General features: G+C 39.4%; 1 protein-coding gene across 1 annotated transcript; it reads left to right on the top strand.

Moving 5' to 3' along the window:
- The first annotated feature begins 967 nt into the window (after positions 1-967).
- On the top strand, positions 968-9180 carry tm4sf5 (transmembrane 4 L six family member 5). The gene is made up of 5 exons (XM_084924069.1): positions 968-1330; positions 2367-2447; positions 4123-4265; positions 6527-6719; positions 8699-9180. Exons 1-5 carry the CDS (start codon positions 1157-1159, stop codon positions 8714-8716), a joined length of 609 nt encoding a protein of 202 aa, XP_084780195.1. The 5' UTR covers positions 968-1156; the 3' UTR covers positions 8717-9180.
- Positions 9181-13339: the final 4159 nt, after the last annotated feature.

Here is a 13339-nt window from a genome sequence, read left to right as displayed (position 1 = left end):
AAAAAGTCCCTGTAATTTTGTTATTTAAGTACAATGGAAAGATTTAAATGCAATGGAAATTTACGTCATTGGTACACAGTGAATTTACAATGAGCAGTTTTCATTAATGATTAATTATTTCAAAAATAAATCAAACTTTGATTTGTATTTGTCAGCTGCATTTTATTCAGAATTATTGCTCATGTTTATGAGGGCAAATAGTCTTTTTATAGTGACATGTTTATCAGTGTGGTGAATCGTCGTCATGCAGCACAGTGTGTAGAGGTGATTCAGTGCTTTCTTGGGTTCCTCTGTCATACATGCTGCATTTTGAAATTCACCAAATATTTTCGGTGGGTGGCAGGTCTGAGATGGATTCAGGCCTTTTTAGAACCCGGCTGGTGTAATAATTGCAAAATGTGCATTGGCATCATCCTTCCCCGAGAACCCCCTAGGTACCATCACAGGTGATGGAGTTTGACCTGAGTGCTGATACTTTCATAGTTGTGAGTCCACGCAGTCATTTCTAGTACACATTTTTGTCTTCTCTCTTTTTTTATATGCTGTCCAGACTCTGAGCCCAAGGGACCTGGACATTTAGTACTGTTTCAGGTGCATGGAAAAAAATCGTTAACAGCACACCCTTCAATCATGGGTGGACTGATATGTATGCAGTAATGACCTCAGATCTTCAGCAGGTATCAAAGGCCATTTAAGAGAATGATAAAGCTCTCTAAACAAACACAATTACACTCACAATTACACACACATACACAGCCCCCCCCCCCCCCCCCCCCCTTCCATGTAGTCTATCAGTGGTTCACTTTTTTCTCTGGTTAACTTTACATTACAAATATAAGTCTCTACCTCAAGACTTTTCATCTTTATCTAAGATGTGTGAGGAGACGCCCAGCTCTGACATCAGAAATCGGTAGCACCCACGCCAACATCTGGCCTTTGTTCCCTCTCTGTTCCCCGCTGTAACGGTCACTGCTTGTATTTGAGTTTCGTGACGTGAGCCACCACAGGTGATCTCCTCTCTCTCGCTCTCTTTCGCTCTCTCTTTCTCTCTCGTTCACCTCCTCTTTTTGGTTTCCTGCACTTTTCACCGACTTCCTCTTGAGAGGGGAGTCAGATCCACAGAGCAGCCAAGTGAAAGAAAAAAGAAGCTTAAGCCATGTGTTGTACAGGAAAGTGTGCCCGCCTGGTGGGCCTGGTCCTGCTGCCTTCAGCCTTCATCTGCATCATCTCCAACCTGCTGCTCTTCTTCCCCGACGGGAAGCAACTGAAGACCAGCGAGATCTCCACCGAGGTCTGGCTCATGGGGGGGCTCCTCGGAGGAGGCCTGATTGTGAGTAAACCAGTTCCACGCAGAGAGTCTGGTGAAATGTTTTATTGCTCATTTTTATTGGGTTTTTCAGCCATTACGTTTCGTAGTGTAAACTAGTAAAGTTAAACTGCTTACGTTTATTGAGTTTTATTGAGAATTACTACTGCATGATCCTTTTTAGATTAGCAAAGAGTTTTGTTAGAGCATTTTTATTAATAGTACACGGCTCTTTGTCTCTATCAGCCTATTAGTGGTTTGGGGTTCAGCGTGATGTTATTATTTGACTTGTCATATGTAAAACCAGTAAAAGCAGCACCTTTAACAATGGTTAAGGATTATTTTAAAGATGTGTTATGACTCACTGAGTAAACATTTTTAATTCTAGCTCAGCTTATGTGTACATAGAACATGCTTTAGATACCAAAACATTGAAGAAGAATGTAAATGTAAGTCATTCTGAAAATAAATAATGAATGTAACCAAATCACACCACTCATATAAAAGATCTTTAATAATAAAAATAAATAAATTCACTTAAATGCATTACTAAAGTATTTATGCTGCTATAATTGAGACAGAAATGTTGTAGCGTTTACATTAATTTGCCAGCTTTCATTACTTTAGTTTCCTTAATGCTATTAAAGAAGCTAAAGTAGTTAAATTGTATTACACTTCCCTTATTAAAAGGGGACTATCTTGACATTGTGTGAGCTATCACTATCAATAAATAATTCATAAATATTTAATCTTTTGTACTTCAGTATAACATTTCAGTTCAGACCAGGAAGTTTGATCCCTTTCGTCTAACTTTGGGATGTCGCTGCCTGCTGGGTAAACCTTGATGCAGGATTTACAAATATTTGGTTTGATAGATAAGCGAACATAAACACACACACACACACACACACACAATTGTGCACATGCGCACACACAAATAAGTATGTAACCTGTGGGTGGACCCAAAGAAATAGAAAAAAAAAGTTTTTTGAGAGAATTCATCAACAACAAAAACAGTTTTTTGATAGCAGATGTAATGTTTCGTCTCTGCACCTGTCAGATGCTGTGTCCGAGCTGTTCAGCTATCAGGGCCGGGGGCAAGGGTTGCTGTGGACAAGGTTGCTGTGGCAACCGCTGCCGGGTGAGTGAAATCATTTGAAAGATTTATTGCATTTCCAATGTTACACAATACTGTTGTGTGTGGGGGACTGCACTGATAATGATGTGTAATAAAAGGTATATAAAAGTCCAAAGGACAAACTTTAGTGCATGATCATTAATGTGCCCACATGCTCTGTTTGAGGTGCGCCTGACAAAGACAATCATTAGTACTTCAAACAATAAGTATTTAAAGTTTTGCTGAAGATGTTTTGCAGAAGTACAGCTCTTTATCTGAATTCCAGATCCTCACTTCTCTTTGATTATTAGGAACTACGTCGCTAATTACAGAAGTGAGGAGCCATTAAGTCTGAATAACCAGACAGCAATTTAAAATATGCACTGCTTCGACTTTTAGCATCTTAGGTCATTGACACCTAGAAAGAAAAAGGGAAATAAAAAAAAATTATGTTTGCATTGAAAGGCTGCTAACTTTGGAGGCAGTACGATCCTCTGGGTTAATTATATGCACTGAGACCATAAATGGCTAACTTTGAGTAAGCATAGGCAGAAAGCCACTGTGTGCATGAACTGTCCATGTGATCGCTGTCCAGTAACACATCACAGACGTGCATTTTGCCATTCCTTTTTATTTTGGGTAGATAACCTTGCAGTGATATCAACAACAGTACATAAAGGGGTTGGTAAATTCATCAGATCACCTGTCATAAAAACAAGAAAACACAAATATTGATTTTTAATGCAAAAAATTTGATTAAAGCTACAAATGATATTTTTATTTATTAATACGCATTAGATTTTTATATTAGCAAGTAATCAAAACTGGCTGTTTAAAATTCCTGGATAACAAAATTACTTATATTTTAGCATTAAAAATGTTGTTTTGATTAAAGAGCTTCTTTGTACTGGTGGATTAACCGTTACAGGCACTATAACAGAAACTTTTTTTAATGTTATTACCAACACTGTTAATTTAGGGCAACTGCAGCCTAAACCTTACACTGGTTGGCAGTTTAATACATTTTTAAGCACTGTTTATATTTTACATATTGGATAAAAGCCATAAAATATGATATCAGTTAATTAGTAACCTAATAATTTTTCTACAGGGGATAAAGTAAACTTTTGTGTTTAGCTTTACTCTAAGTTGACCTGCTTATTTATTATTAAAAGAAAGCTCCATAATGCTTGAGTTGATAATGTTTTAGTTTTAGGGCCTGATTATTTATATTTTTGCAAGTTTTCAGAAAAAAAAAGTTAAAAAACAAAAAAGGAAATCACTTTTCTCTTTGAAATAGAAGTTCTCTCTTTTCCAAGCCCTGTTCATGGACTTTTATAAAAAAAAAAACCCCAATATGGAAACCAAAACCCTTAACAGTAAATATTTAGGTTTTATATATATATATATATATATATATATGTATATTGTATGCTTCACATAACTTCTGTGTCTCCTACAGTGATTCATGGCTCCTTCCATTTGTTTTCCACATTAAGTTTGAGTAAAATTAACATGAACTTGTCCCAGAAAAATGAAAAAAAGAAAGAAGAAAAAATAAAGAAAGAAATGATGAATGACAGCAAAGAGATCACCTAAAAAAATCTCTCTAAAGAACAAACATACTTGTACAGTTACAATAATTCATAATCTCTTGCATGAGTGAAAAAACACCTGAATGTTCTCATCTTTCTTTTAGATGTTCAGCTCGGTCATATCCTCCGCCGTCGGTGTTCTTGGAGGGATTTACTGCACCAGTGTCGCCTCAGCAGGGTTGGCTGTTGGACCCAAGTGCCAGGTGGAAAGTGGCAAATGGGAGTACCCCTTTAAAGACACGGGCACGTGAGTGTCCCACCTTCATCATTATATTTTTAAATGTACTTTTTGATAAGCACTGAAACAGCAGATTGAGCCGGTAATTATAGTCTTGACTGATACCCTTGAGGCAGATAAAATATATACATTTCCTTTTTCAGTTATTCTTCTTTTCTCTTAAGTTATATTTAACTGCTTTAGCTTTCTTTGAGAAGCACCAAAATATATAATCATTACTGTATTATTTTTCTTCCTTTGGCTGGTTTTGTTAGAGTTTGGCACAGAGTATCACCCTATCCATAACATCCCCCTATGTCACACCAACCCTCTAACATGTCCTCCTATACAACATCCATGAACCTCCTCCGAGGTCTTCCTCTTTTCCTCCTGCCTGATGACTGCATCTTCATCTTCCTTTGTGCAGTATATCCACTATCCCTCCAATGTACAGCTCAGCTTCCTGTCTTTTTATCAGTGCCACCTTCTCTACGTCACCTTCCCCTTTCACCCCTATCCTGCAATACTCTTAAAGTCCAGTAGGTGGCACAGCGAGCCAGTATGTTCCATCACGTGTTTCTTGACCTTTTTAAACATTTGCAATATTCATCGATACTCAGATGGAATTAAAAGGGTTACATAAGCATCCACCCAAAGTGATTGTCACCGCCGAGTCATTTTACAAGATAAAGGCCCATCATGCAATTGGGACAACTGTTAATAAATATGAGCTTGTTGTTAATATTCAGGCTTGTCTGTTATGACAGCAGTTTAAAGGGCAAACCAAGAAAAACAAGTCTGATTACACAATACATGTTGGGTTATTAACATGTGACCTGGGCTTGTCCTTCCTCCAGAAAACTTTAAGTTCCTCTTTCTCGTTTCTGTTCTGTCAACTGTCGATTTTTAGCCCAAACTATTTTGCTATTTAATATTTCTAACGGTGCTGAAAGGATGATATGAAAAACAAGAAGTGATTCTCTCAGATCATAAGACGTGCTCTATATCTGCTGCGAGGAAGGAGGCTGGGAAAGATGCCTTTGTGTTTGTCTGTGTCACTATGAATAGGCTGCGATAAGATATCAAATTGAGGAAACAAATTTTTCAGAATTCTAGATTGCAAAAAGGGAAATGATTCATTTACGTATCAGTGTATTTTGGTTTACTTCGTTGTTTTGTAATGTACTCTGTACTTCTGTGATGCCGTTTAGAGGAAAGGAAAGCTTTAACCTTCAACAGCCTTTAAATAAAGTTTGAAGATGTCACATATAAATATTTACTGCCTGCAGAGTAAACGCTGATCAAGCACTGTCCTGCAGCGATAGTGTTTAATGTGAAAGGGAATTTCAAGAAAAGATACTGCAGGATGTTGATCAATGAAAAACTTTAACTAATATAAATCAGGGACATAACCTTACTTTTGCATGTTCAGACTGTGCAAGTTGGACATTGTGATTCATTTTTCAGTTTACTGAACAGCTGTTTACTGCTGTTCTTGGTAACCCTCGCCGTTGAGCCTGTAATAAAATGCAGTCCTGTGAAAAACCCAAGCTCAAAGCCTCTTCCCGTAAAAAGAGCATCCCAGCACTACTTAGGGTTGCAAAGCTGCATCTGAATGAGCCACAAGACTTCTGGAACAATGTCCTTCAGACAGATGAGACCAAATTTGTGATGTCTGGACATAATGCACAGTGCTGCATTTGGTAAAAACCAAACACAGCGTATAAACAGAAACACCTCATACCAGCTGTCGGCACGGCGGTGGTGGGGTGATGGTTTTGGCTTCTTTTGCAGTCACTGGACCTGGGCAGCTTACATTTGTTGATCCAGCCAGGTCCTATTAGGCCCTGTGAAATATTTTTTTTTACACGATTGTAGCAATAATGAAATAATGTTCTAAAATATCAAATTATATCATATCTAATCTTTGATTTTTCAAACAAACAAGATCTTCGTGAGATTTTGAGCTGCGGCACAGACTTGTTTTTTCTTGTCTGGACTGGATTAACCTGTTTCCAGACTTTGTGTTGATTTAAGGGGATGTGAGAGCATATCAGCAAGAAAGAAAATATATATTATTTCTCAGAAGTATTCCTTTAATATTTATGTAAATAAGTAAGGTTGAAAAGTTTTACAACTCGCTTTCTTTCTCCACCTCACACTTTTTTCTCCTTCTCTTCCACCATCACCGCTTTTTCTTCACTTCCCCGTCCCCATCCATATTTTCATTAATGCTGTTATTACGAGCTCTGGTCACTGCTTATGCTCCACTGCTCATTGCTCCTTCACAGGGGCAATGGGAGCTACCTTGTAAACCAGGATATGTGGACTACATGTGTGCACCCTAAAAACATAGTGCTGTGGAACATCGTTCTGTTCTCCATCCTGCTGGCCATGGGCTTGCTGCAAATTGTGCTCTGCGGCCTCCAGGCGATCAACGGCTGTTTGGGATGCATCTGCGGAGACTGTCGGGACAGCAAAGACGTAAGTGAACGAATCCTAAACCTCTGCCTGAGCTGGGCGAGGGTAGAGGAATTCCTTCTAATCACTTGAGTGTATTTGTGAGTCTCAGAGGTCAGACGTTCGAGGCAGGAAAATTGTAAACAGTTTATTCAAACATGAGAGTCGTAGTGACGACTCACTAATGTGCTGTAGCTTGTTTGGTTGCTGGAACTGAATCAGCTCTTCTCAGCAACTCCATTTATGGCCGTTGGCCATTTTGTACTTCCAGACTGAATTTCTTTAGAGCTGTTGGATTGTGGGTCATGACTTCCATCCAGCCTGTCAGTGATTACAAAAACAAGTTTTGTAGTTTGGATCCTGTGTTGATAGGAAAAGGGCTCCCAGTGGGGACGGAAACAGCACTAATTTAAAGGAATTTTTAAGCATTTTGGGAAACAAGGTCTAAAAAAAAAATCTATGCTTTGTATTATAAACTAATTTAGACTGCAGACTGTATAAAAGCTCTAGGAAAAGTAGAGCCAGTGTATATGTGCCCTAACCCTTAATACCTCTAATAACCAGCAGGGGGCGACTCCTCTGGTTGCACAAAGAAATCATATTATAAAGAAAATTTACCTTTTTTATGCTTGTTTTATTTTTTTCAATTAATAATTTATTTTTTATAAATTATGTTCCTGTGTAGGGTAAAATAGCTGATAAAGCAGGTTGTGATCCAGAGCATGAGCGTCAGATATTCAGGAAAGAAAACAAAATTGTAAATTAACAAAAGCTTTCTGGTTTATAATTACAAGACAGTCTGAACAATGAGATTACAGAATTTTTTCTTCACTGTAAGCTGGGTTTGGCACCGCTGCTTCAGAAAATAGGTGCTCAAGCTCCTACCATGTGGGAACAGCAGGCACCACAGGCCCTCTGGTTCTCAGTCACACCCGCCTCTCGCTTGTTTAGTTCTAAAAGATACTTCAAGGAGTGAGCACATTATACACTTTGTTTCAGGGCTGTGTTCAGTAGGCAAATTAATTTCACAGTAGTGCACGTTGCATTATTTCACTAACCTAAACCATCCTCACATCCAAATGTAATTACAAATGATTTCAAAAACAGACAAAATGCAAAACTCGAGTGCAAAAATGGTCGTCTAACTATCTGGTAACCTTTTCAATGTATCTTTTTACAGAGCAGTTTATGGCTGATGTACAAATTGAATGATTGATTGATTGATATGAGACATAATGTGCCATTTGTAGGTTTAAGTTGCTGTGAACAGGATCTTCATACTTTTGTGCAGAGCCGAGCTAATTTAACTCTTGTTTGTCTTTAGTCGTTATGCAATCTGAAACCTCTGCTTGTTTGTGTTTGTAGTGCAAATTCACAAATAAGCACATTTTTCCAAAAGTGCAATGAGTGCATGTAACATAAAAATCCAAACTTGCACAAAGAAATCTAAAGCTAAAACACCAAACTCAACAATAAAGGGTTAGTTTAAACAAAAACCTTTAAGGTCATAAAAACATTCCCATGTCTCAGATATTTCAGATAACATTTTCCAATACCTTCCTCTTGATGCAGCAGCTAAAAGAATTACTTAAAAAAATACATGATGTAAAAGCAGTGACAGATTTCTTTCCATGAAGGTGCAATAAGTAAACCAGCAGCTTGACAGAAAATACGTAAAGTCAAAATTCATAAACACCAACATGAACTGTACGAACGACAAGACAAATCCACAGGCTAAAGATTAAGCTCACATTTAGCGTATAGTTAAACATCTACTGATGACCTGCGTCCTTCTACTTATCTTTAGACATTATATCCAAAGTATGCAGCAATGTGCTTCGGTGGAAACTTGTCCAGAACGTCCACATTCACATGTGAACTGTATCATCAGATGTCTACATATTAACACGGTTCTCCAGTTTATTAACACCCCTGTTAGTCATTTGAGAGCCGGCGTCCTGTCCGATATGTCAACTGAACATGTGACGTTTGTCCTGCTGCAGGATGAAAGCGGACTGTAAGGGCGAAGAAGACAATCCTGCTGTGACCGGCCTCCAAAAGGGCCCCCGCGCTTTTCTCCATTGGTGCCACTTCTGTGAAGAAGCTCATCGACTCGCTTTTGTTTCCTCTTTCCAGAATGTGTCAGAACCGAACTCCATTATTTTGTGAATTGCAATCTTCTTGTTTGTATCTCCCAACTTAATTCCTTTAACTGAAATAATTTATGAAATAAGGAGTAATTCCTGTGCTGAGGAATCAACGCAGGACGGATATGAATAAATAGTAAATAACTGTTTGATGTGGGCTTACACTGTATACCAGGTAAATGTGAAAATGTGATCAAAGCTTTAAAAAATAAAGGCAGCATATTTTTAAATTATGCTGGATTTGCTCTTCGTTACGCAGCAGCGCTCAACACTTCATCTAGAGGAGTGCTGCTTTACTAAGCCTCATTATCAGTAAGAGATTGTTTCAGAAAGGTGTCAGACCCCATGGTTGAGTACTTTTAAACCACGCCATCACTATTACAAAGACTTTCAGACATTTCGTCTAACAACAACTTGTGCACGAGCCTATGGTACCACATTTATCACCAATCTGGTGGCTGTTGCCAATCTGAACTGTAATAATGGTTCCCTGCTATAATTTAACCCACACCCAAATTATGAGCTATTACACAGAACATACACAAGCCTTTAGACACACTGTGTGTGGAGCATTGCTACAGCAGATACAGCTCTCACAGCAGCATTAACACATATTTCAGGACGCAAGCACGGTAATATAAAGATGTTACCTTGGACGTGCTGGTTGTGAATTCTGTGCCTGAGATGACCGTATCAGTAACATCCATCATCTGCAACATCATGCGGATCCAAATGAAGAATAAAAGGTGGATCAACCTCACTGTGTGTGAAATGGGCATCCACAGCAGCATCACATATAGATCACAGATCCACTGTAACCTGTTACTCATCATCTGACTCCAGCTCTGTGTCCATGACCGTGTGTTTGTTTTTTATACAAGTGTCAGTGGAAGTGTTGCTGTACCTGCATGTCCAACACCACAGCAGCTGTTGCCTTTGCCTGTCTCTACTGTATCCTCTGCATTTTTGTTACTATGAGCTATTTGTGCCAGATGTTTTCTTTAATCTCTTTGGCCTTTAAAATGTGCATCTAACCCCTACCCCCCCAAAAAACAACTACTTAAATGTGTTAAAGGTGCATATGTTTTTTCCCTCCAGAGTCAAATTCAGAGGGTAGTTATTTTATAAAACTGGAGAGTATTAGTTATGTGGCATCCTTCCCACACAGTGGCATCTCCCTCACTTTACAGGGCTGAACTGTGACTCTGTCAAACATAAGAATCAGCTGCCAAAGACTTAAGTCTGGTCCAAAGGATAACTTTGGAAAATGTGAACAAAGGATAAATTTTAACTGTATTTTCACAGGTTTTACAGCACTTCTACCTTCCCCCGATGGCCATTCATACCTCACCAAAATAAAATTAACAGATAAACATTTAGAAGAAAGTTTCTCGCATAGATATTTATGATTTTTACAGGGTTCCCCATAAAAAAGCAAAAAGAGGAAATGCTTTTAACTAACAAACATTTCCTGTTGTCTTATTTCAGGACAGTCAGAGTTCTGAGCTAACATGACTTTTACACATTTATTTCTTACAGCTTAAGCCCAAAGTAGCAATCTTCACGCTGACAGAGGGTTGTCACTGGTCTGACCTGCTTAAGATCAAACTTGGCTGCATGTGGCCAATAATGAAAAATGAATCTGACATCCCGGCCTTAACCTGCAGCCAATTTTACCCCAGTATTAAACCCTACTATTTGTTACAGACTTCTTTCTTATCTCCAAAAACTCAGTCATGCCCTCACAATGTGACTACGCAGTAAACACACACACAGAGCTGTAACAGAAGTCTCTGCACTGTGTCACCAGTTAACTCTGATTATCCAGAAGAACTTGAACACATCAGAGTTAGCAACTCTGTAAATTACTCATCCTGTTTCTGTGTAGTGAGAGAGCCAGCTGTAACGAGATTATTTTGATTAGACACAAGGCCAAAGGTCAGAACGCCCCCTGTGGACACTGGGAACACTGCAGATGTACACAATCTGCAGAAGGAGCGCCTGTTAGTGTAGGTGCAGGTTAAGCTCGTAATCTTTTGCTGCCTGGAGCAGCTTCGTGGTAATTGTTACCTAACTTTCAAGGTAAAAGCTTGTTGGGAGACTGCACCCAGGTAAATATAGACACGCTCTCTTAGGACATGCCAAATAACCCAAAGCTGTATCTGTAAGGTAGGCTGAGCCCCTGTGGCAGCAGAGATAAATGAATTTAAACTGCTTCAGTGGCCTGATTTCCTCAGTAATGATGTCTCTTTTCTTAGTTCCATCTCTGGGGAGATTTAGGTCCATGTGTGCCACATATTGAATCATGACTCTGCTCCTTTGTTGCAAAACTCAAGCACAAAATTATTCTCAACGTGTTTTTGTCTTCACAAACCCCCAGGACACGGAGGAGGAGTTACGTTGATCTGGCCAACGCTTTGAGCCAAATCTTAGCCGACTGAGTGTCCGGTGCTGTGCTGCTCTCTTGCATAATGTCAGCACACAAAGTGTGACCGATTTTGGGATAAAAGAATGAAGGGAAGGGGAGAAGAGAGGAAGGGGCCCCTGCTCTCTGCCAGTTTTCATGCAAATCGGAGCCCCAGTGAAAGAATCCAGAGAAGCAAAGAAAGATCCATTTAATGGTGTACGTGCACACATCTCTGAGGGGAAAAGAGGCAGGCTGGTCATTTGAGCATAAAATTCTTTTGTTTTTTTCGCCTCAGCTTGAGCCAGGAGGGAAACGGGACATCGAAGCAGATCTGGCTGTTCCCAGAAACATTGAATTAACCTGCTGTTTGTGCAGCTGTGTACTCTTCTCTCCTGCTTCTCCCGTTTGTTTCTTGGTGGAGAGCTCTTCAACACACCCACGCACCTAATCTGAAAGTAGCACTCATCCTGCAGTCACTGGCCAAACACAAATTTCAGCTCAGACGCACGTACCTGATAACTCAGCGCTGTCCACCACCCGGTCATTATGACAACCACTAATAGCAGACGCAGAGCCACAAAGCAGACAGTGAGGCACATTCAGCGGCTCTCTCAGCATCTCCAAAATCAACAGATCTTAAAATCCAAATTTGGACTGTTTATTAATCAGAACAAACTCACTTTGTCAAGAACAATCACAATAAAAACTCACCCGTCAGGTATCCAGACACGAAGACTTTTTGTCTGAGTCATGTTAGTTTCAAAGTGTCTGCAGATGCTGACACCCGTGTTAGTGGGAAGTGTGTTATTATGAGATGTGATAATGTGCATTAGCAACAAGACACAGTGTCACTTTGCCTGTTTGCACCATTGCTTCAAGGCAAACCTGACAGTCTGTGCTCCACTCTGCATGGAGGAGCTGTGATATTAACACTTTCAGTGCTGTATGAAAATATACAGTGAGGTTCAAAAGTGTGGAGTCGCCCCCTCATTTCTTTATATTTTCTTCCCAGGAGCCAGACTTTCTTGTAATTCTTAACGTGCTCTTGAGCAATACGTCTCCAGGTTTCTGAAGGACTGTCACAGATTTCCTTTGGCTACTTTTTCACTCATTTTCAGTCCAGTCCTTGAACCAGACCAGAGGAATGTTTGTTTGTTTATTTAAACCACTTAACATTAACTTTTGAGTCACTCGGGCATTCAAAAAGCACTTAACTCACGTGTCTACACACAACACAATGAAAAATACCAAAGATAACATAAAGTAGGATTTCTTTCACCAACGAGGTGATTCTCAGAGAGTTACTAGCTGAATATAATACTGAATATCTCTGCATGGTGTTCGCTGTAACCCTAAAAAGGAAGGAAGAGGTAGGCCTCAAAATGCTCTGCAGCAGATGCACAGCAACTGCAAGTTAAAAATCAGGAACATTTGAATGTCTTTAAAGAAGCCTGGAGAACTATTCCTGAAGATTACATGAAAAAATGACACGAATGTTCGGCTCTGAGTTCAGACTGTGTTGGAGAATAAAGGTCATCTCTGACTTTTAAACTCATTATAATTGTACAAACTCAGTTTTTCCTTATTTACTGTGTTTCCACGTCTGTTTGCTCTTGTTTCAATAAATCATTGCACCTATTTCTCATTTTCCTAACGAAATATAAGTAACATGTGGCTTGAGACAGAACAGATAGTGAGATTTTTTAATGCTATCGCATGCTGTGAGAACACTGATTGCTGGATTTCTTCATCACTGCTGGGACGGTGTTAAATCATCACTGACCCGTTCGATGAAGTGTCTGCAATTCATTTAGTTAATGAAATGTGTCGGCTGATAAATAATCAGCCTGGAAAACCCATCAAATCATTTCAGTTGCCGTTCATCCCATTTGATGCAGTTTAGTATGCTCTCATCACATCTATTATAAATACTCTACAGAATTAATTAACAGTTGCGATCCCATAAAGTTGGTTCTGTTCAACTGGACGTTTTGTTTTCAGTGGGAGAAAAGTTTTGTCAGCCTTCCAGACTGCACAAATGCTTCCGGCGTGTCACTGCCTGGACGACTGAGCGTGGATCACGACGTAAC

Source organism: Perissodus microlepis, chromosome 3 (genome assembly GCF_051167445.1).
Source record: "Perissodus microlepis isolate ML-2025 ecotype Zambia chromosome 3, ASM5116744v1, whole genome shotgun sequence".
NCBI classification, from domain to species: Eukaryota; Metazoa; Chordata; class Actinopteri; order Cichliformes; family Cichlidae; genus Perissodus; species Perissodus microlepis.
This window is presented reverse-complemented; position numbering and strand designations above follow the sequence as displayed.